The sequence below is a fragment of the Triturus cristatus genome, chromosome 4_1, assembly GCF_964204655.1.
Source record: "Triturus cristatus chromosome 4_1, aTriCri1.1, whole genome shotgun sequence".
Taxonomy (NCBI): domain Eukaryota; kingdom Metazoa; phylum Chordata; class Amphibia; order Caudata; family Salamandridae; genus Triturus; species Triturus cristatus.
In genome coordinates, this window is record NC_140585.1 from 54843254 (window position 1) to 54868736 (window position 25483).

The 25483-nt window shown below is 47.5% G+C and overlaps 1 protein-coding gene across 1 annotated transcript in view; it reads left to right on the forward strand.

Annotated features, from left to right (window-relative positions):
* The window catches only part of LOC146839467 (uncharacterized), a 72963-nt gene extending 55193 nt beyond the window's left edge, over nt 1-17770 (forward strand). Inside the window, exon 2 of the mRNA XM_085651525.1 lies at nt 13900-17770. Coding sequence (XP_085507651.1) covers nt 14608-15798 — 1191 coding nt within the window. The 5' untranslated portion in view covers nt 13900-14607 and the 3' untranslated portion in view covers nt 15799-17770. The remainder of the gene's footprint in view (nt 1-13899) is intronic.
* The last annotated feature ends 7713 nt before the right edge of the window (nt 17771-25483 follow it).

Here is a 25483-nt window from a genome sequence, read left to right on the forward strand (position 1 = left end):
TATGTGCCGCCAAGAGTCTAGAAATCGACTATCAACTACTATGTCGCTCAATGTTCTGTGAGTGAGCGTGAAGTGTGTTGGAGTGGCTCGGGACCTATCTAGCCATTGGTTTAACGTCGTATTAAAGTCCCCGCCCCAAATGACATATGTGGTGCCTATCTCTTGAATTCTATTCCATAACCTAATAAGAGTGTGGGGGTCATCGATATTGGGGCCATAATAATTAGCAAACGTCACACCGTAAGAGTAGAGTGTCCCCCAAATGAGGCAAAATCTGCCGCCAACATCAGTATATATTCCACTAGGTACGAATGGCACCCCCGTTTGAGCAGGATAGCCACTCCGCGAGAATAACTGGAGTAGCATGCGAAGCATCGGTGTGAAGCCCATCGCGAGGCAAATAAAGGTACTCCGCCAGGGCCTAGATGTGTCTCCTGTAACATAGCTATGGCGATATGATGTCGATCTAAATATCCAAGCACCTGCCTTTTCTTTCTTTCGCACATTCCATGTTGCAATCTTCAATCCATTAAAATCTCGTGTGGTGTCTGCCAAGGTGTACACTACTATAATCTGTACCTATCGCTGCATCAAGAATTACTTTTAAAAGTGTAATCAGGCAACATGCAACCAAGTACCCCCTTACAACTCCCACACCGGTGACCCCAACATGCCGTGTACATAATCCCTCCCCACCCAAACACCTGTCAATATCCCACATTGACTGTCCCTCATCATCAAATATTTGGGGGATGCCCACATAGGGAACGCCAGAGGCTCACGACCCGCCCTCTCCCTCCTTACTTTCACCCACACACAACTCCACTGGAAAGTGGGCAGCTGTCGCGGGACGGAAGGGAGGTGCCGAGCAGGACATCATGTTGAACACAAAAAAGTAAGATAATACATCGCCAACTGCAGGCCCATCAGTAACCGCATATTGTCTAGAAGAGTCACAGGAGGAACTAATGTCCAGTAGAGGCCTTAGTCAGGGTCCGATAGTGGAGAGTGTGATCTAGAGCATCGTTGCGCCTCCGGACCTCTGGGCATTGCACGTTGATGCCGCTTAAGGAAGCCTTCAACCTGCTGCAGGTTCTGGAAGAAGTGCTGCGTGCCCTCATGTGTTATCCTTAACCGCGCCGGATACAGCATAGCGTAAGAAATGTCCTGCGCTTGAAGCTTTTTCTTGACTGCAGAAAACTTACGCCTGGCATCCTGAACTGATTGGGTGAAATCGGGGTAGAACGCCAGTATGGTATTCTCATAGTGGATCTGCTTCTTTTCACGAGCTAGCCGCAGAACCGCATCCCTGTCACGATAATTCAAGAAGCGGGCTATCACTGGCTGCGGTGGCGACCCTGGAGGGGGGCGAGCCCCCAGCGATCTGTGCGCCCTTTCCACAGTAAGATGCGCTGAAAAGGATTCCCTGCCTAACATTTCCACAACCAGCCGTTCTATGAAGTCTTCCATGCAACCAACGTTTGTGGATTCCGCCAGGCCAAGAATACGGACATTATTTCTTCGGGAGCGGGCCTCCAAATCCTCATTTTTATCAGCTTTGACTTTGAGCAGCTTGTCCATTTGCGATAATTGTCCCCGGTTGGAAGCAGCACTATCCTCAAGGTCCGAAATCCTGGTCTCTGCTTCTTTTATCCGTGACTCATGCTGGTCGAGTTTGTTAACCATAGCCTCCATGCGCATGTTCATCGTGTCAATCTTGGAATCTATGGATATGAGATTGTGCTTCATGCCCAACAGGAGTGCCTTCCAGTCTTCGTCAGGCGCCTCCGAAGTGTCCGAATCGGCATGCTCCTGCGAGGTCGATCTGGGCGCCTTGCGTGTTTCAAAGGGAAGTTTGGTTTGCTTGGTATCTGTGCGCCCCATCGTGCAACTCTCAAATCCAATCAGCAGCACAACCAGGGTGGCCAGAGAGGTGGTCCGCAACAGCGAGTATGGCAACTCGGAGCTGGTAGCTGTCTCCCGTAGTGTAGTGCCAGCAACACCTTTCCATGCGTGCCCAAACGCAAGATACACGCCACCAGACAGAGTCAAAACCAGTCAGTTTATCGCTCCAACATCCCCGATATCACCAGCATAACCTCACAGGATGCGTCTGCTGCTCAGAGAGGATCAATGCTCCACAGGGATCCCAGGAGTGGTATGGCACGCACAATCTCTCCACCACTGTCCACTGTGAGTCACTACCCAGCTCTAGTCAGGCTGTGCAGTCTGTCAGGCAGCTACCTCAAAATGGCTGCCAGGAGCAGTCTATGTATTATTGTCACAACTGCCTTCACGCTGATCAGAAACCTCCAACCTAGCACACCTCTGGTAATATTCAAGTGTCTCGCTCCGCTATTATGGATTTCATTAAGGCCTCCGGGATCTGCGCCCCCATCTCAATCTGCAGGATGCCGGGTAAACAAGATGGTGCCACCGCCTGTGCGCGCGAAAACGCATTAATGTCAGCGCTTACCGCGCACCATGGAGGCCAGGTATTTGCTGCGATCCAGCGGGGCCATGGTTAGAATTCCTCCGATTCCCCCACTCAGCGGCGCCGTCCGCCGCATCTTCAACTGCAGGCGCGTCGCAAGTCATCCGCTTCGCGGCGGCGTGCACCCAAGCCTTCCAAGTCCAAGTCCGCAGCGCCGCTGGAGCCTCCAGGTTTCGGGGGGCAGCACCAACGCTTATGCAGCGAGGTGGTAAGGATGAACAACTGGAGCCCTTCAGGACACCGCCTCCACCGCTACGGCCCCGGACTTCTCGAGCTCGAGCGTCCGCTATCCAGCTCCGGCCTGAAGCTTAGGAGGCTGCCCAGAGGAACGGCGGCAGCACCACCGGGATATCGTCCAAGTGATTAAGCAGGCGCGGTCCCGGCAGATGCAGCAACTCGTCGGACAGCTTACGGTGCCCACAGATGGTCACTTCGTCAACACAGGATGAGGATGGAGGATATTTTCCTGCTCGGTAAGGCAAGAGCCTCACAGGCGTGCGACCATTTTGGTTGTGCGCCACCTAGCGCCCCCCACCAGAAAATCACCAGCTCTGGGGAATTGTCTAAGAATTCTACCCATGCTTTAGCCTCTGAATTCTTGGTAAAATCTCTCTTTGTCTCTACACAGCAAGAAGGGCAGGGGCAGTCTCCTTCACTCACTGCACCCCTCACAGGCGCTGCCCCGCCTTCACAAAATCTCTGTGGACACTAACTGGTCCCTTGCCAAAAATAACAAGCAGAGACTTCTCTGCTCCTTGCACTAGCCCCTCCTTTACAAAGCTTCTGCAGACGCTGTGGAATGCCATCTTATCACACCAAGGTCAGGGCAAGCCAGCTACAGCTCAATCCACATGTAGTATTTTTCCTAACTTTGCAAATCCCTTTCTCGCTAAATGCTCACAGCCCAGAGCTGTGAAACTATCTGTTCTCAAATGAAATACACAAAATTCAACTAAAACAACCCACTCAGCAGCTCGTTTAAATTCAACCACACTTTCTCTGTCTAAATCTCCTGCCTCTTTTTTTTCCTTCTTTTTCCCCTCTTCTCTTAGAAGGGAAAATCACATTTCTGCATGCACCTTTTTTTAAGGATTACATGTCACACACTCCCAGAATTCCTTTCATGTCTCAGACGAAAAACAGCTTTAACCTCGCCTGACCTCCAGCAAGACCTTGCATTCTTCATCTAAAGGCTCCACAATTCTGTGAAACTAATTCTAGCAAATTCTTAACTGTCATTAGGCAAAAACAATTCTGTCGTGTTTAGGCATTTCTAAGGCACACGGTTTGATTTTAAAACCTGCAATTTCCATTCAATTGCAGAATCGTTCTCAGTTGACGTGTCATTAAGTGTAACATAGAATGCATAAGATACAATATTATTTAAAGAATATATGTGATTTGACCATTCTGTCATGCCATTGTCCACAACAGCCAATGCATTCTCCAAATTAATCCGGTCAATTTATCTTAAGCGTTCAGCGACTTCCACAGTTCATTGTAAGTGGTGTATATGAATCTTTTAGTATGTGGTGACCTAGGACCCAACAAGAAATCTTGTAAACCCATGCCATCAGAAAGGAAATATAGATGTTCCGTACCTGCAGATTATGTAGAATGTTGTAACCATTGCTGTGTTGAAGCAGGTTCGAGTTATCAAAAAGTAGAACAGCGAGGCTTGGCAATCAGGAACAGTTTACATTTAATTAAACAATAATGGCCAGGAACAGCAGCCACATCTCCTACAGCTGCATGCTGAACTCCCCTTTGCATTAGGTACATGGCATGTTTTATACTGTACACCCGGTGCAATAAAATGAAGCTTGTCCCCCTTTGGGCAGGAAATACTGGTACAGTGGGTCAAAATTGTGTGTTTACATGATTGATTCCCTCTGATAGAAGGGACCATAAATACCAACTGAAAGTACAGTTGGCTGGGTGTGTGTGTGTATTATCTCGCTTCCTGCTAGGCATTGTTTGGGCTTTATCTGATGAGTGCAACTGTAGGAAGGTGGAATCTGACTATATGGTTGCCCCCACTTTTTGCCTGGTGTTTTGCTGGTTTATGACTTAGTTGGACTGGGATCCTGCTATTCAGGGCCCCAGTCTATCTGCTTTCTCTGTAAAATGGTTTCCATGTACATTAGGTACATTTCTAATTGGATTCTGGAGTGCCTTATAAGCCCCTAGTATATGGTATACTATGTACCTAGGGCATAGGTACCTCAGAGGCCTACCAGTGGCGGAAGCATGTATTATGCCACCCCGGGAAGCACTCCAAAATGACACCACAGGTCTGCTACTGCAGTCTGGGTAAGGTGGTGCTTGCACCCCTTACAGTGGTATAGGCTACCTATATTACTACCATTGCACACACATATAAAACCTATAAGTCACTCCTATGGCAGGCCTTAACAATCCTGAAGGCAGAGTGCTTGGATTTTATGTGAGAGGGTGCCCCTGCATGAGCAGAGCCCCTCTGCAGCGTTCGGAGTACCTCCTCTGATGCTGTTTGCGGTGCAGCCAGACCATATACTCTTAAGTGCATTATAACCTCGCGGTAAATGCTAACTTTGGACTGGCTGCACGGGAACGTGTCGTGTTTGGTATCAAACGCTTTGGAATACGACCCCCCCCCCGCCATTTCTGGCGGCGGGGGTAGCATTCCACCCTTCTAGAGGGAGAGACATGTTCACACTGGCCTAACCCGGTAAAGACTTTCTACAGCCCAGGCATCACAAAATGGATGCCACTGCCACAGACACGGGTCTGGCCTCCTGCTCCTGACCGAAACTCCGGCAGCAGAGACCTGGAAAATAGGTTTCCTGTCCCAGGGAGGTGTAACCACCTCCCCAGACAGGCAGATGTGTATTGGGGCTGGGCGGGAGCACTCTCTGGTGCTTTGAAGTCCTGCACTGGGGGCACACTTAGTGTCCCTGTGCATAGTTCAATTCAAACTGGTTGCAGGGGCTACCTGCCCCTGCTCTGGCGCGAAACTGGACAAAGGAAATGGGTGTAACCACCCCTCTTTCCAAACCCTCCCATAGGTGGGTCCCTAGAGTATGTCCAACCCCCAAACTTCATACAAGTAAGGGAACCCAGTCCTTAAGACTTTAGAGTACCCTGGACGAAACTCTGCAACATATATCCTGGACCTTCGACGTTCTATCCTGACTAGAAGACTGAAGAAATCTCTCTTGGGGTCAAGGAGTGACTCCCCGGCTTGGCAGGCACCAAAGAAGCACCTGTCCGGTCTGCAATTCTGAAGCTCCCGCCGGACGCCAAAGTCTCTGCATCCCCAGAGGTGGATTTCCAGACTTCCCTGAGGCTACCCTGAGTCCTCAGCAAAGCTGAGGCCCCTGGCTATCGTGGGTGACGTGGAACCTTGACCCCTGGATACCGTGAACTTTTGCAGCTCCATCATCTTCCTCAAAGTTGTGCTTTGGGCTCCGAGTAGCCCCAGCCTTGAGCACCTCCTGCACCGAAGATTGCTGGCCTCCACTCCACGAGTGACCCGTGGCCCAGTTTCAAGTGTGACCGCTCGAGGCTCCTTCGCGATCACTAACCCGTTGGCTAGTAGGTCCCCACGAAGGCAACTCCTCTTCTGATTGGGCTTTCCTGGTTGATACAGACGTACCCCGACTTACCCTCGCTGGGTGAGTCCCCCAGACCTTGCTGGTCTGCACCGACGTCCTTTCTCTGTTTTCAAATGACTTGCCCTTGCCAAGGCTTGTTGGATCCAATCTGGTCGCTGACACCGCAGCACTCGACAGACTTCATGGGACAGCTCGAATCCAGCTCCTGTTCGTCGTCGGCGCCTCCTGGACCTCGTGGCTGAAGAGTCAAGGCACTCGTCAACTCACCTGAAGCACCCAACATCTGTGGGCATTGGTCTATCGTGCCCTTGGTCACTGGTAAGTGACCCAGACTCTGTCCCCTCTGCTTTCAGGTTCCTTCCATCCTAGATCCAGGCTTTGTTCTCTTCAGACACTTCTCCTCTTCACGGCAGCAGCACTTCTTTGCTAGCTCCCATTGAAATCGACGACGCGACCCGACATCAAAAGACACCTATGCACCCGGCTTCCCTGGGTGAGGTAACACAAGTACTCCGGTGCTCCCGTGGGTGCTAGCACTAGAACTTTTGAAGTCCAAAAGGGTTTGGTCCTGACTCATTTCTAAGTGTCCCTAATCTTTAAATTTCCATCCGCGACATTGCCCATAAAAGCGAACGGGAACCCGCGGCTGTGTTCACACACTGCACACGGCCCCCGTGGGTCCCCTTTGTCACTACCTTGGGTGGTTCCTTGGGGTCCAAGCACTTCTACAGGCTCTATGCCTTGTGTCTAGTTCAGTCGTGGTTCTTATACCACTTTATTGGTATATCGTTTGGTTCACCCCTAGGGCCCAAACGTATGTTTGTGCTAATACTGTTGAATACTGACTTATAATTTAAGTTCTTCGAACTCCAGCCTCATAAAGAGACTAGAGGGGTGTGTTTTATCTTAAATACATATATTTTAAATATATACCTGGTGTGGTTGTCTTTTCATTTGATCATTCAAGAGATTATAAACTGGTAAAACAAGCTGCTTTAAATTCCTTCAAGACTTAGCCTGAAGGCTGCTCTCCATAGCTACCACTAGGATAGCTTTCAATAAAGGTTGTCTTTAACCTATCACCATAAGGGGTTGTTTGGACTGATACAAGGTGTCCACTATAACTAGTGGACAGCATATATCAGGCCAACTTCTTACAGCAACTGACCGGCTGCTCTGGCATCGTCCTTAGCCGGAATGCAGGTTCTCTGCTGTGCATTTATTTGTGTTTATGAGTGTGTACATCTGACTTGTTTCTTTAGGTATTACAACCTGGGGCCATATGAGATTTACTGCTGCAATCTTCCAGGTGTGTTGAGACTTCTTCCATATCTCGGGCCAGATGGGCGACCCTATTTTGCATGCGCAAACGGATTTGCAAAATACAATAGGGCTATGTAGCGAGTCGCAATGTTTTTGTTTTTATGGCTCCCTTCCTAATAGCGACTCGGTATCCCATGTAAGATTGTTTTGTGACCACAATTGCGGTTGCAAAACACTTGTAATTTACCACCCTCTTCAAGAGGGTGGTAACCCATTCGCAAACGGCAAGGGGTCTCCTTTGCAAATGCAGGGGTAAATATATTTAGGGGTCCCAGGGTCCACCACATGCCCTTAAAAAATGAAACAAAAACGTTTAATTTGTTTTTTTCTGAAATGCATCCCCTTTTCCTTTAAGGAAAACGGGCTGCGTAAAAAAAACTGCTTTATTTAAAAGCAGTCCCAGACATGGAGGTCTGCTGAACCCAGCAGGCCACCATCCCTGGGAGGGCCAGCCATTCCCAATGGGGTTGCAAATTGCAAAGTGCCGCATGAATATTCATGAGGCATGCAATTTGCGACCCCATTGGGAATCTCTAACAGTGTCCCAGACACTGTTGTACATGGCATTTTCCGACTCTCAAATTGCAACTCGCAATCGAGCACAATTCGCGAGTCAGAAATTGTCATGGTCGTACATCTGGCCCTGGTGTCTCCATCACTTGAAGTGCTAGGGGTGAACAGAGGGCGGCTGTGTTATTTTGATAGGATAAAGTGTCACTCTGAATCCGTAACAAGTGTTTTATGGTGAATTTAGGTAGCGCAGGCAACAGTTGTTCTGTGGTGTGCTGGGCTCCTAAGAGCGGGATATTCCTATAAACTAATCCGAAGCTAACATTCTCCCATCTAATTGAGTGTCTTAAGCATGGACGGTTCCTCTTTCTGGTTTGTGGTACGAGCGTTTCCCCTGGCATTGGCTGTCCTAATCAGGTGTATTCCCCCTGTTCTCTGGGTAGCCTTCTTCACACAGGCACATATTAGTTGTAGGTTGCAGCACAGCAAGAGCAAGATTACAACCACTGGTAACAAGGCTTTGCATAAGTCTGCAGTCCATAAACAAACCTGTGAACAATTCTATGTTTGGGGCACCACCTTCTTTAATCATGACCTGCTGTAGGTTGACAGTGTGCCTTTGTATAGGTTTTTCATGGGGATGAAGGCACAGCAGGTTGTACCTATCTTGGCGCATACACACCCTTCCATTGTGGTCATTAAGTCCAACAGTGCTGCATCGCCAGGAGGCAGATGGTGCACATTTTTTCTTTCCGTTGAGGCCTTTTTCGGTGGTGTTCATCATTTTCAGCGGTTCCCACCTGGTGATCTGCAGCCACCGTGTGTAGGCCTTGGTTTGCACGGTGAAGAAGCGGGTTGAACCTCCTACACCTATTTGCGCATCGGTGAAGAGCCAGAACTCTTCAGAAATGTCATGAATCTGTCCAAACCAAAGTACCCAGCTGACCATCTTCTGCGTACTTGGTGTAGAAGCGGGGTGCCTTTGCTGATGGGATGGTGATGCAGTGCAGAAATATTACTCCGGGTATGACCAATGTTGCTGTGTAGAGGGTGACCAGTGAGCAGACCCCTCTCCAGTCTGGGACGAGCTGGCTGTAGGCGTGGGCGCTGCATTACCAGTATTAGTTCATCATGGTGGAGGTGCCCCACTGGATATCATTCTCATGTGAAAGGCATGTACAGAGTTTCGTAAAAATAAAGGCATGTAGTGTTGTGCGCAAAAGCAGCATCATGGCTACCGGGCTCATGCTAACTTAAAGATGTCGACAATGACTCTAGCACCCACGTGACAGAGCGGGTCTTCCTCAGGACTGTGAACGGAGGAGTGGACAGCCACAAAGTAGACTCTTCAATAAATGAGATCAGGAATTTGGAGGCGTGAATAAATTCCAAGGTTAAACGTCACTAATGTTCAAGTTCAGTAGTAGTACCGCAATCAGGAGAGTTCTTCCTAACTGCAATGGCACTGTTGCTCAGAGGATCTCCACCAGCCAGTTGGAGTCTCATCTATGGGCTCAATTGACATCCAGCAGCCGGTTGGAGTCACGTGTTGGGAGCCTTCACTAAATATTCAGTGATGACAAAATAGTCGTATTTCTTCCGGGAGCAGCAAACTTCCGTCTGAAAGCTTCTTAGACTAGTTAACCCCTTCCATGCTCATGACGGAACGGTTCCGTCATGAGCCACGGTTGAGCTGTGCTCATGACGGAACCGTTCCGTCATGAGCCCGCCCGCGCTCGAACCCTTCAGCACCGCGGCGGAATTCGCCCAGCGCTGAAGGGGTTAAAGGAAACTTAAGACATTAAGTCAGATACCATGGTAAGGTAGAAAAAGACAAAAAGCACACACTTCTTGACAGCAGGAATATCGAAGGTATATCACTGGCTGTGATGGAATCTCTATTATAAATGCTGCAATCTTCCAACAAATGCTTGAACTATCCCTAGGAATGTGGCAAAGATAACTTAACAAACAGAAAAGTAAAGACAGGAGTTGGAACTTCAGCTGATCCAGTGTTATGATACCGGAAAGTATTATCAAGAAGAGTGTGAATGGAGCTCCATTTGTTATAATAGTCCTGGGCCTTAATAAATCCTAACCAACCTTGACAAGGCCCGAAAGCCCCGGCAATCCCGGCCCAGGGCTTCCTCACTGACCAACTCCAACATTCTAAAACACCCTATCGGGTCCTTATCCTCCCACGTGACCCAGCTACAGGGACCCACTGCAATTGACGCAGAGATCCCGTCACAGAGTCACATAAGAATCAAAGCCCACGCATCCGGGGTACAGAGTCTCCTAAGTAAGGATGCTGAGATCCAGACACAAAGACCTTCTAGAACCAAAGCAGCAATGTCCGCAGAAGAAGCAGCGGATCTAGCCTCCACATACGACTCTACTCCCACATCCTCCCCTAAATCCAAAATTCAAGTGATCACTGGCTTCAGAAGAGACTACCCCCCCCCCCACTAAAATCACAAGAACCCCACCCTCCATCTCCACCATACCTAGGGCCCCATCTGGAAAGTATCCCAGCAAAAAAGGGCTCACCACTAACTGCATGCTCATTAACTGCAGCTCAGCCCCCAAGCATGCAACGGAATTAGCAGAAGCCATCCTCTCTCAGGACTTAGACATTGCGTTCATCAAAGAGACCTGCCTAAATGAGATCTCCCCACCATGCTTGGATATGTTTGTGCCCCCTGGTTTTACCATCATCAACAAAGATAGAAAAGATCAACGAGGTGGAGGCGTAGCTATCATCCACAAGGAAGACATCGAGATCGTTGAAATGGACACCTGCAAGTATAGCTCCTTTGAATGTCTTACTGTCAACATCAAGACTAAGGAAAATAGTCCATTACTCTGTCACCTTCTCTATCACCCACCAGGCAACGCCCCCACATTCAGGGAACACTTATCCGACCTGATTGCCCATTGCGCACTCGGAGACGCTAACAACCTAATCCTTGGTGACCTTAACCTACGCTGGAACGAAGCCAACAACACGCTAATTCAAACTCTAAACAATCTTCTCTGTAACAATAATCTTTCCCAACACTGTTCAGAGGAAACTCACAATAAAGGAGCAACCTTGGATGCCATTATCGCTCATCGAAACGCAATTACGATCGACAACATTCTAGCAGTGGACTGGTCGGATCACCACATGATCTTGTACCACATCAACCAAAGAGTGCTATCCCTGCCACCCGTACAAAACCCACCCAAATGATCCAGAAAGCTCACCCAGATTCCCCTTGGCGTCATGGAAGAAAGGCTAAATTTGCTCCTCCCCAGCGGCAATGACCACCTCTCCACAACCGATCTCACCTCACTCTACAACTCGAATATGGTAGTCTTGCTTGATCAATTAGCACCCCTAAAATAAAATAAAAAGCTAAGCTATTCCATCCAGATCATGATTCGACTCAGACATCAACGAGGAAAGGAGACATTTAAGAGCCACAGAAAGATGCTTGAGGAACAATCCTACTACCATCCACCGCGATCAACTCAGAACAGTCCGGAAGAAGTACAACAGTCACATCAAGAACAAAAAATACAAGTTTTTCCGCTCCGCACTCGATAGCGCAAAAAACAGACCCAAGGAGCTCTTTAATATCACCAGACAACAAACCTCCAAACCTGCTACGTCCCTAGGGCAGGCATCCTAAGAACTTTGCGACAACTTTGTCAACTTCTTCAATGACAAGATTTCCAAGAGTGAACGCTCACTGGACATTAATGGCGCTCCCCCTTCCAAAAGCAGCCTGTCTGGAGTGTTTGGTAGCGCTCCATTACCCCACACCAAACCCTGGTCACTCTTCCATCCCATCCCAGAAGAGGAGATCATCAAACTGATCTCCATCTCCAAACCTTCATCTCACGTCCCAGACCCTCTACCCGCGCAACTGACCAAAAAGCTGAAACTCATTAGCCCCACTCTGGTGCAAGATTATAAACAGCTCCATAAAAAGCGGAATCGTTCCAGACTGCCTCAAAGTGGGACAAGTCACCCCACTGCTGAAAAAACCTGGCCTGGATTCAAACGATTTGAATAACTTCAGACCCATCTCCAACCTTCCTCTTCTATCCAAAATCCTAGAAAGATGTGTACTCCAACATTTAACTCAACACTTGGACAGTATCAACCTCATTGACTCCCATCAGTCGGGATTTAGGAAAGGCTGCAGCACAGAAACCGCGATCCTCAACATTATCGACGATATCTACAAATCACTCGACTTAGACCAATGTTGCCTCCTCATTCTCCTAGACCTATCGTCAGCATTCGACACAGTAGATCACAAACTTCTCATCAAGGCTCTCGAAGAAAGGGCCGGACTAGACGAGGTGGTCCTCAAATGGTTCTCCTCATTTCTACACAATCGCTCGCAGAGAATCAAAATCAAAAGCTTTGAGTCCGACCTTCACCCAGTCAATAGGGGAGTTCACCAAGGGTCAGTGCTCTCCCCTCAACTCTTTAACATTTACATGGAACCCCTCACCACCCTACTCAAAAAAGCTAACATTCCCTTCCACCTATATGATGATGATACTCAAATTTACTTGGAAATCTCCTCTATTAAAGACATTCAAAGACTTCAAGGACATACTAAGGGAAGTGCAACTTTGGCTGTCAAGTAACCACTTAAAACTGAATCAGTCAAAACCGAACTACTCCTCATATCGAACAAAGAAGAGTTCCCACAAATGGTCGATTGGTTAAAAACTATCAATGCGCTCAATGTGAACCTCACCCCGGCTGGCTCTGTTAAATCATTAGGCATCACGCTAAACCCAAAACTGGACATGACCAAACACATTAAGAACTCGACTAAGAGCGCCTTCCTCAACCTGAAGTTACTGAACAAAATAAAGCCTTTCATTCCACCCAAAGATCTCAAACAAGCCACCCAATCATTGGTGCTGTCAAGATTAGACTATGGAAATGCAGTTCTCCCGGGAATAGCTAAAACACATTTGCGCCTCTGAAAACAACTCTCAACGCGGCTGCCAGAATGGTCCCCGGAATAAATACATTTGATCACATCTCACCTGCACTCCAAAAAACTCAAGTGGCTACCGGTAGAAATGCGGGTGAACTTCAGAACAGCCTGCCTCACACACAAAGCCCTACACACCGGCAAACCCGAATATCTGGCTACCAAACTCTAAAAAGCAGGTCAGACCAGGAACCTCAGAAGCTCTAACACCCTACTACTCATCCCGCTGAAATCACGAAAACAAAAAACCGCAGCCAGGTCATTCGCCGGTAATGCGCCCAAAATCTGGAACTCCATTCCCCCCCACATCAGAACTATTCCCTCCTTCGCTAAATTCCTCACGCCTCCCCGACGCTGTGTCAACAAGACCCCGAAATGGAACTCTTCATCACTGACATAATTAATATTCTTATTCGGAATTCCCCGCTTTATTGTATTAAGTTTTGCTCTGTTTTGTTCTGCTCTGTAACTGATGTAAAGCGCTCCAATACCCTTCAGTCAGGTCAGCGCTATGTAAAACTTCTAATAAATAAATATACTTCCTGAAGTGTTACCTTTATTACATACATCTTGAAGAGTTTCCTTTGTCATATACTTCCTGAAGAGTTACCGTTGTTATACACTTCGTAAAACTGAAGTGACAGCAGCATATCGTGATCCATTTCTTTTTCCACAATGTCTTCTTGTTTAAATGAAATCTTGACCATGTGCGTCTTCCTAAAGCTATACCTCTAGCGAATGGGTGCTCCGTGAGTGCCCTTTCTTTACTAAGTTATCACCTCCTTTTCTGTATTAAGATGTGGCATGTTAAATAGAACATTTAGTTAAATATCTGTGTATGGTGAAATATCTCTTGGTTACTTTCAAAAATGGTAAAGAAGAGATGTCTTTTACAAATAGTTAAAACATTGTGTATTTACATTCTCTTACATTTCCATTTAGTAATAAATCTCTTTACATCCAACAGGAAACCAGCCTTGAATGTACAAATGATTATGAATAATGACAATCATGTAAATCTGCAAAAAGCCGTCAGAAAAAATTAGCTCCATTATTCAGGTAAAGAGCTGCACAGTCAGAGACTGAGGAACCTGAACATAAACTGATAGATCCTGGAAGAAGCAGTCAAGAGCAATTCAGTGGATGTAAGAGTCTGAGTTGTGCACCTCCACGCGACAAGACAAAGAAATGACCTCTAGAAAATTAACGCAATAACTAACCACTGCCTGTATAAACAAGTCGCCAAGCTTTGATCATTGGCTCGGTGTGAGGTGGATACAGCATTGCTCTGTTTCCTGTAATGATGGCAGACCACCATTCAGTGCGCTAGGTATATTGTAAACTATTTCTGGCTAAACCACAGGAGCCAGAGAAAAGCACAATGGAGTGGAGCCAGACAACTGAAGGGTAAAGGAAAGAGAGGGTCTCTGATTTACAAGACCGTTCAAATTTGCTTTAACCTGAAGGAAGACTAATCTTTACCCTTGAACATGCAAAACCATTATGCAATCTAAATAACCACATACAAAGAAGCTTTACTTGCCACAATTATAATATATGTAGTTGGTGAGTCTTGTATTTCGTTTTGAAATCTGAAATCAATCATCCAAAATACCACACACATACAGGGAATGTGAGAATAACACAAGTGCTTTATCAACCAAATTTGCTCTTCATGAAACAGTCATGGGATGCAGACAAATATAAACCCAACCCAAAGACACTAACCAAGAAAGAAGAATCAAACACATGCAGCAAGAGCTTTAGTTTGTCATCACTACTAAAGAGCCATCAGCAAACACACACAGGAGAAGTAACGTACGATTGCAATGAATGTATTAAGAACTTTAGTCAGTTAGCACTCCTAAAAGATCATCAACAAACACACACAGGAGAACTAACGTGCGATTGCAATGAATGTGTGAAGAACTTTAGTCAGTTAGCACTCCTAAAAGATCATCAGCGGACACACATGGGGGAAAAACCGTACCATTGCACTGAATGTGTGAAGTGCTTTAGTCAGTTATCAAATCTACAAACACATTTGCGAACACACACTGGGGAAAAACCATACCATTGCAGTGAATGTGTGAAGAGCTTTAGTGGGTCATCAGACCTACAAAAACATAATCGAACACACACTGGGGAAAAACCATACCATTGCAATGAATGTGGAAGTAGTTTTAGTTGTTCCTCAACTCTCCGGATTCATCACCGAACACACACCGGGGAAAAACCATTCCAGTGCAGTGAATGTGGGAAGAGATTCTGTCAGTTATCACAACTCCAAACACATCAGCGAATACACACTGGGGAAAAACCATACAATTGCAATGAATGTGTGAAGAGCTTCAGTCACTTATCACAACTCCAAGTTCATCAGCGAACACACACTGGGGAAACACCATACCATTGCAATGAATGTGTGAAGAGCTTCAGTCGTTTATCACGGCTCCAAACACATCAGCGAACACACACTGGGGAAAAACCATACCATTGCAATGAATGTGTGAAGAGCTTCAGTCAGTTATCAAATCTCCAAACACATCAGCGAACACACACAGGAGAAAAACCATACCATTGCAGTGAATGTGTGAAGAGCTTTAGTCAGTTATCACACCTCCAAGTTCATCAACGAACACACACAGGGGAAAAACCATTCAAGTGCAGTGAATGTGTGAAGAGCTTTTGCCAGTTATCAAGCCTACAAAGACATCAGCGAACACACACAGTGGAGAAACCAGTGAATGTGTCAAGAACTTCAGTCGTTTATCACACCTCAAAATACATCAGCGATCACACACAGGGGAGAAACCATTCCATTGTAACGAATGTGGAAGTAGTTTTAAGGAATCTTCAAAATTAAGGAATAATCAGCGAATACACAATGGAAAAGCCATTCAAGTGCAGTGAGGGTGTGAAGAGCTTCAGTCAATATCCGACCTACAAAGACATCAACGAACACACACAGGTGAAAAACCCTACCACTGCAGTAAATGTGGAAGTCATTTTAGTGACCCTTCAACATTAAGAAATCATCAGCGAACACACTTAGGGGAAAAGCCATTCAAATGCACTGAATGGGCAAAGAGCTTTAGGCGATTATCAATCCTACGAAGACATCAGCAAATGCATACAGGGGAGAAACCATACCATTGCAGTGGATTTGGAAGTAGTTGTGGGAAGGATTTTCAGCTAACTACGGGGATTAGTGATAAAACCTATAAACACAACACACTTGAATAAGTTTAACAAGCACAGACTGGAGAATATTTGTAGCTGGTTTTGGTGCTTGGCCATTTTGTGCAACAACTGGTTCAATGAGAGCTGCTAGAGAACAACGTCCAAAAGCACAAGAAGTCAAAGTAGGAAAATGTGACCTGTAACTCTGAGAGTTAATGCTTGCAGTGCACAACATTTACCTCCGAAGCCCTGACGTGGGAAAAAATGATGCTCATTTCGATCATCACATGCATATGTAAAAGCACCCACCATAGTGGCACTTCCTTAGCGGTTTCCAATATCAAGCTGGACTCTTGGGAAATTTGCTGGCTCACCACTGACTATGTAAATGATTCACGGTGAGATTAATTGTATATGAATATATTTTAGACGTTTCTTATTTACAGAGAATCACCCAACCAACTCCTAACTGGTGAAAGGACAGAATCCGTGCATGATGGCAAAATAATTGATCAGAGAGAAAGCTGTTGAAAAGTTTAGTTCTTAATAGGTTTCTGAAAGCTTGTCAATTAGGTAAAGATTGAATCTTGAGCAGTAAAGAATTCAGCTCTTAGAATCCAGAAATATCGACTCGCTGCTTTACATTTCTTGAACCTTGGCACTGGAAAATAAATCTGGCTTCAGATGTAGAGGAACACAAAAGATACAGAATGTTGACACAATTGATATTTAGGTTTGTTTTTACAAGTAAAAAGAAACCCTTGTTTTATAAACTGCCGGTGAATGAATGGACATGAAAAGTATGTGCTGCCTCGTGAGCAAACAGTGAAACTTTGTGATGCAGTTGGGACGTCCTCCGACCACAAATAAGATAGATCGTAGCATTCTAAATCATCTGTAAGGTGCGTTTGTGTTGCTGGAGCTGCCATATACACAGTGTTCTCATAGCCCAGCCTTGTGTAGAGGAAGGAGTTCACTAATATAATATGCATATCAGAAGAAAGGATACATCTTCAGTAGCCAAAGATAGTAGAAACTAATGCTTTCCACCGAGCTCATTTTAACAAGGTGCTGAGTCCTGGAAGTTCTTCCTGCTGCGACCATCATCACCACCACACAGCCAGTGAGGAACAGCAACAAGACTGCTCTTCAGCACACCCATCCTTATACATAACACACTGCAGGGGTTTGCTCCACGGTCAAACTCACTTTACTTTCACGTTAACAGCAACAAGTTCTAAACTGAAAAAATTATATTTAGAAACAAGTGGTTTGTACGGCCATTAGTGGCATAATACATTTGAAACCCAATACTTTATAAATCTGTATTAATGATACACAACCAAACATCCAAACACCACCTATTTATGGACATCCAAGAGCCTTTAAAAACCACACTACAGAGGTGTGTACCAGGATCAAACTCAATTTACTTTAACATTAACATGAACTAAATTATGATACAGCAAGAACAATCATGAGGCTATGAAATGTACACAATGATGACTAGATTTTACATATTAATAGGAAATGTATGTTTTTTGATATGTAATAACAAAAAATGTATTTGAACTCCTAGTATTCGACTGCTGATTGTATGGAAAGAGATGTTAAATGTGATTTATTCCCTAAATTATAAAGATAATTTGTGATGTTAACAAGGAGCCTAGTTCATTTGGCAATAGAGGGGTCAAATGTCGATAGCATGACTTCTTTCAGCAGGGAGTCTGTCGCAGGTGGTATCAGAGGGGACTATTCTCCCCAGTGTGCCTTCTCTCAGAGTTAGAGGCGGTTCTTTGCTTGAGTTGGTACCACCTCTGCATCTGTGTTAATGAAGAGAGAAGTGCTACCTGTAATACTGAGATCTGGGCTTCACTTCTGTGTTGGGAACTTAAGTTATGTTATGTTATGTTATGTTACATGGATTTGTACAGCGCACGTTCACCAAACGGTTTCTTGGCGCTAAGAGAAACAGGAGGCGGCAGTGGGACAAGAGCTAGTTGTCATAAGCCTGAGAGAATAGCCGAGTCTTCAATAATTTCCTGAATAGTGCATAGTTGGTGGCTGTTCTTATCTCCAAGGGGAGTGAGTTCCAGAACTGTGGTGCCAGAACTCCAAAACGAGCACCGCCCAGTTTTTTACGTTTGAAGGTAGGGATGACTAGCAGGTTGTGGTGAATAGATCGGAGGAAACGGTTGGGGACATAGCGTATGATTTTTGATGAGATAAAAGCTGCTGAGCTTCCATACAGAGATTTGAAGATGGTACACCCCAGTTTGAAGAGACCTCGCTTGGCCACAGGTAGCCAGTGAAGGTCCTTCATTAGAGGCTGGATGTGGTGCCATCTAGGCTGATTGGAGATCAGTCTGGCCGCCTGGTTCTGGACAAGTTGGAGGCGTCTAAGCTGATAAGCTGGGATGCCTACTGTCGCCGTCCAAGTGTCCTCAGAGTCGCACGATGCTGTAAGGGGTCCACCTCCCGATAACCTCTTGGTCTGATAGATATATAACAGACACAGAAGGGTGATCAGGCGAGGGAAGGAAAGGAAGGGGACAGCTGGGAGGGAGATCTGAAAGAGAAAGAACAACATGCAATGGTTACATCAGCCCCTATCTCTCTCTCTATCACCCCGTTCGTTCCTAGCTCCCCCTTTTACCTGTAAAAGAAAGAATGCTCTCGGGGAACAGGAGACTGGAATGACCTGCTCGCAAGGCAACTGGAACCCATGAACTCAGGATTCTTCTCAGTACAGGGGGGAAGGACGTATGCCAGCAGTCACCTTTCCACCCCTGTTTGGAGTACAAACGAACACACATCAAATGCAGCAGGGCAATGAACAGGATACTTCTCCTGGTCGCCCCCACGGGTTCTCAAGACGAACCTCTGTCACAATGTTATACTACCAATCGGCATATTCCACAATATACCAGAACGATAAGATGCTGTCCTTGAGGAGACTATATAGTACTCTCACAACACAAAGCGGAAATATGGCTTTCCGAAAGTTAAAGCCCTCCGCCCTATGGCGTGTCAATTGAGAGCAATGACCGGAGTGAACACCGGACCAAGGTGTCTGCGACCCCGCACGCCGCCGTTCGGCTTCCAACGGGGCCACGGAACTTTAGGGCAAGGACAAACAAAGACAAGCTCCCCTTCACGAGGAGTACTGAACCAAACCAACACGGAGAATGGCAACCCCGCACGCCTTATGCGGCATCCAACGGGGGCCACTGTACTCGAACCCTGCAAGACAAGACGTACCTCGCCTTGTTACAGCAGAAACAATAAACGAATGAAGCCAGCAAAGAACCACAGTTTTGGTGCCGAGCACCCCTACCCGAAACGCTGTTCTCCGCTTGCACTTCCGACCTGGATACGAAATAACCGGCACCTGACTGCAGCCGGATGTTTCCTTTTCTTCGCCGGAGCGTCCAGCGTGTTGACGTCACGCGCGTCAACACGCATTGCCTCATGGGAATGGTAGTTCCCGTCATGTCCGCCGACCGCGGTTGGTTCCCGCTCGGACTGGCAGTGCTCTCTGGCGCAACCTGTGAGCCACAACAGTACATCCCTCCCCCGAAGAGCACTGACATAAACAAGCTTTTTTCGGATATTTCTTGTGGAATTGAGCCACCAGTGCAGGAGCGTGGACACTGGAAGCTGGTTCCCAGGAGTTTTCCTCCTCCCCATATCCCTTCCAGGCCAGCAAATACCACAACCTGGAGCGATGTATCTTGGAATCCAGAACCCCTCTCACCTCATACTCTGCTTCGCTATTTACAATGAATGGAGCAGGGGCCTTATTGGGCTTCACCAGCGCTGGTTTCACTAGGGACACGTGAAAAGCCGGATGAATGCGCAAGGAGGAGGGCAAAGAAAGTTTAACCACTACCGGAGTCACCAATTTCACCACCCGATAGGGACCTATGTACTTGGGGTTGAATACGCTATAGTGTTTGAACCGGATGTTTTTTGTGGATAACCACACATAATCTCCCACTTTATATACAGGTCCCTGCCTTCTGCGTTTGTCGGCGGAAGCTTTGTATCTGTGCTTAGCCTCTCGCAGATTGCTTTTTGCCTTCTGTAAAGTGGTTTGAATGCGCTCTAACCTACTCTGCGCTTCTGGAACCTTAGTTGATTGTATTGGATTAAGGAAGGGCGAAAACCAAGGATGGAAGCCATATGTGCAGTAATAAGGTGTGAGTTTGGTGGATGCATGTGATGCGCTGTTATACGCCACTTCAGCTAACCATAGTAAGTCCACCCAATCGTTTTTTGAAGCGCTGGAGTAACACCTTAAATATTGCTTGAGGGTTTGATTGACCCTTTCAGTCTGTCCATCCGTTTGCGGGTGAAAACTAGTGGAGATGTTGGATTCTATTCCTAACGATGAACACCAGGTCTTCCAGAAGTTTGCTGTGAATTGGCTTCCGCGGTCTGAGACAATCCTCCGGGGCAGACCGTGTAGGCGGACCACGTTCACTAGTAGTATATGTGCCAACTGTCCTGACGTGGGTATTTTCTCACAGGCTACGAAGTGTGCCATTTTTGTTAAATAGTCCACTATGACCGTGATAACGGTACATCCCTTGTTGCTAGGCATTCCCACGATGAAGTCCACCGAAATGTTTTCCCATGGGAGATTAGGTGTGGGGAGCGGTTGTAGCAAACCTGCTGGTTTGGAATGTGAGGCCTTCATTTGACTGCATACTCTGCACTCCTTCACCCAAGAGCCCACATCCTCCCGAACCGAAGGCCACCAGAATTGCCTCAGGACCCTGTCAAGGGTTTTCTCTCTGCCGTTGTGACCTGCGCAGGGTAGAATATGACACCATTTGAATGCTTGAAGACGTAAGGCCCGAATGGGCAGAAGTATCTGCTTTCCCCGTATCGGTATGTCATGAATCAAGCTCCAGCTGGGATTGCTTCTCAGCCAGGTTTTCCATCGGTTTGTCTGGACGTTCCGGGATACACTTCTCAAGAACGGATCTGTGCACGTCGCCCCTATCACGTGTTCAGGGCTGATGATGGCTCCTTTAGGTGAATTAGGGAGAGCGGCCTGGGAAGCTTGCCGGGATAAAGCGTCTGCTTTTTTGTTTTCCTTTCCAGGCCTATAAGTGACAAGGAAGTTATATCCCGCAAAAAAGAGAGTCCACCTTAGTTGACGGGGGGTTAGGTGTCTCGCTGCCGTCATGAACTGTAAGTTCCTGTGGTCGGTATATACCGTAACCACGTGTCTGGCACCCATGAGATGATGCCTCCATTCACTGAAGGCGTCTTTGATGGCAAGTAGTTCTTTTTCGGCGATGTTGTAATTGCACTCCGCGGAATTCAATTTTCGTGACATGTATGCCACTGGATGCAGTTGCCCTGTTTCGACATGCCTCTGAGATAACACCGCTCCCAATGCTGTGTCGGAGGCATCGGCCTCCACGATGAATGGATATTCCGGGTGTGCATGAGCCAACACCGGGGCCGTAGAAAACGCCTCTTTTAGCTCATCGAAACCCTTTTGGGCCCCAGCGGTCCACTGGAACACCGCCTTCTTGCGCAACAGCTGAGTGAGAGGGGTAGCCAAGTCTGAGAAGTGGTGGATAAAGCGACGATAGAAGTTGGCAAACCCCAAGAAACACTGTACATCTCTGAGATTGTGGGGAGTAGGCCATTGTTTCACTGCCAATACCTTCCTTTCTGACATTTCCTGCCCCCAGGGCGTGAGGTTCACCCCTAGAAACTCCACAGACGTCACCCCAAACTCGCACTTACTGATCTTACAAAATAAGTGGTGTTTTCGTAGAGTTTGAAGGATGGTTTTTACATGTTGCGTATGCTCCCTGGTGTCCTGGGAGTAGATTAAAATGTCATCGATGTACACTATGACAAAGTGGTCCAGGTATTCGCGGAGCACATCGTTTAGGAAGAATTGAAAGGCCGCGGGGGCATTGCATAGCCCGAAGGGCATAACTAAGTACTCATAGAGTCCGAATCTGGTTTTAAACGCAGTCTTCCATTCGTCCCCTCTCCTCATTCGGACTAAATGGTAAGCCCCCTTCAGATCTAATCGCGTGTATATCGCTGCCTCTTTTACCTGCTCCAACAGAACGTTGATTAGTGGTAGCGGATACCGGTTCTTCACGGTAATGGCATTTAACGCCCTGTAGTCCACGCACGCGCGAAGTTCGCCATTGGCTTTAGGAATGAAGAAGAGAGGCGACGCTGCTGGGGATTTTGACACTCTTATAAACCCCAGGCCCAAATACTTATCCAAATACTCCCTGAGGTACTTATGTTCTGGCTCCGTTAGGGCATACACCCGTCCCGCGGGAACGACCGCCCCAGGTATTAGGTCTATTTGGCAATCGTACGCCCTGTGGGGCGGCAGTACTTCGGCGTTGTCCTCGTTGAAAACATCGTTGTATTCTTGATAGACCTCGGGTAATGTTACTGCTTGTTCGACTGCGGTCGCCACCTGGTTACAAGTTGCCAATGACATGGCAGGGTTTCTTGCGGGAACGTTGCAGTTCGCTAGACAGTAGTCGGATGTAAACTGCAGGGTTTTTTCGAGCCAATTTATGAGAGGGTTGTGGAGGCATAACCAAGGCAACCCTAGTATCACTCCGTAATGGGGTGCTGGAATAACGTTAAAGGAAATCAACTCCTGGTGCTCCGTCCCCTGTTTTACCGATAAAGGTCCTGTATGGTATCTCACCGGTCCTGAATCCAACATTTTCCCATCAACCGCAAACACCATCTCCGGCATGCTTTTCTCCTGTAACGTTATTCCGAGCCGTACCACCTGATCTTGGTCCATAAAACACCCCGTGGCCCCAGAATCCAATAACGCCCGTACTGGCAACCACCTGTCTTGCACCAAGATGTGCACGTCCACATAAAAATGGCTTCTTTCCTTGGTCTTCAAGTCTTCCAACGAAGGGATGTACAGTGCGCTCAAAGGATTCCCTTCATCCTCCTTTAAGCTGGAGCGTTTCCCGCCTCCGAGAGGGTGGTTCTTGTAACTGCAGCTTTCTGATCCGGTCGTGGTGTTTTGGGCCGCAGACTGCATTCGCGAATGAAATGCCCCTTCCGTCCGCAATACAAGCATAGTCCTTTCTTCCGCCTATATTCTCGTTCTTCGGAGGTGAGCGGGGAACGGACGGCTCCAATTTCCATAGGCTCGGTTTTTGAGGAACCAGGGTGGTTTGCTGCCCTAGTAGGTTCCACAGTAGGCACCGGTCTCTCCCGCCGTCTGTGGTCCCCTTTTCTCATGCTTAGGCGATGATCCAACCTTAACACCAAACTGATGAGTGCGTCACAGGTGACCGGTTGCGGGTCGATTTGCGCCACCACATCCTTCAGGTCTTCGCTTAACCCTTGATGGAAAAGAGCCGCTTGCTTCTCTTCTGGCCACTCGGTTTCAGTGATCAGTCTCCTAAAATCGTTAATATAGGAGATAACATCCCTATTGCCTTGTCGCAATTCTAGCAGATCTCTGTCGGCCGAGAGCGTGGCGGCTCGACGGTTGAATGTTTTCTCGAATTCTTCCAGAAATGCATCCCAATCATATAGGAGCTGATCGTCTCTTCTCACCAGCGGGACTGCCCATTGAGCTGCGTCCCCAGATAAATACGAGAGAAGAAAGGCTACTTTTGAATGGTTTGTGTTAAACGCCCTAGCCCTACAGGTGAAATGTAACATTACTTGCGTGAGAAAGACTTGCAACTTCCCGCCTTCCCCGCTGAACCTTTCAGGAGTAGCTAATTGAACTGGCGTGGGAATCTCCACAACAACGGGAGCCGTAGGGGTGGCGCGGGGTAAGCCTGCATCAAAGGGATTGCGTTCCATGCGATCTACCTGCGCCTGTAGTGTAGCTGTTTCTGTTCTAGAGGCAGCTACCTCAGCCTGCAACAAGGCCAACGCAGCTATAACATCCTCAAAGGTGGCCATCCCACCGTGCGACTGGGAGGACAGTTATCCGTGGGCCGGTTATTTTGTCGCCGTCCAAGTGTCCTCAGAGTCGCACGATGCTGTAAGGGGTCCACCTCCCGATAACCCCTTGGTCTGATAGATATATAACAGACACAGAAGGGTGATCAGGCGAGGGAAGGAAAGGAAGGGGACAGCTGGGAGGGAGATCTGAAAGAGAAAGAACAACATGCAATGGTTACATCAGCCCCTATCTCTCTCTCTATCACCCCGTTCGTTCCTAGCTCACCCTTTTACCTGTAAAAGAAAGAATGCTCTCGGGGAACAGGAGACTGGAATGACCTGCTCGCAAGGCAACTGGAACCCATGAACTCAGGATTCTTCTCAGTACAGGGGGGAAGGACGTATGCCAGCAGTCACCTTTCCACCCCTGTTTGGAGTACAAACGAACACACATCAAATGCAGCAGGGCAATGAACAGGATACTTCTCCTGGTCGCCCCCACGGGTTCTCAAGACGAACCTCTGTCACAATGTTATACTACCAATCGGCATATTCCACAATATACCAGAACGATAAGATGCTGTCCTTGAGGAGACTATATAGTACTCTCACAACACAAAGCGGAAATATGGCTTTCCGAAAGTTAAAGCCCTCCGCCCTATGGCGTGTCAATTGAGAGCAATGACCGGAGTGAACACCGGACCAAGGTGTCTGCGACCCCGCACGCCGCCGTTCGGCTTCCAACGGGGCCACGGAACTTTAGGGCAAGGACAAACAAAGACAAGCTCCCCTTCACGAGGAGTACTGAACCAAACCAACACGGAGAATGGCAACCCCGCACGCCTTATGCGGCATCCAACAGGGGCCACTGAACTCGAACTCTGCAAGACAAGACGTACCTCGCCTTGTTACAGCAGAAACAATAAACGAATGAAGCCAGCAAAGAACCACAGTTTTGGTGCCGAGCACCCCTACCCGAAACGCTGTTCTCCGCTTGCACTTCCGACCTGGATACGAAATAACCGGCACCTGACTGCAGCCGGATGTTTCCTTTTCTTCGCCGGAGCGTCCAGCGTGTTGACGTCACGCGCGTCAACACGCATTGCCTCATGGGAATGGTAGTTCCCGTCATGTCCACCGACCGCGGTTGGTTCCCGCTCGGACTGGCAGTGCTCTCTGGCGCAACCTGTGAGCCACAACACCTACGTAAAGGCAGTTGGAGAAGTCCAGTCGGGAGATGACCAGGGCTAAGATTACTAAAGTCAAGGCTTCTTGAGATAGAAATCTGCTAATTTTTTTGATTCGGCGCAGTTGGAAGAAGCCGGCTGAGACCACAGAACTGATCTGGGCCTTCATCGAAAGATCGTTGCTGACCAGTATTCCAAGGCTCTTAGCAGAGCTGGCTGGAGAAGGGGGGTTGCCGAAGTAGGGGGGGCAGA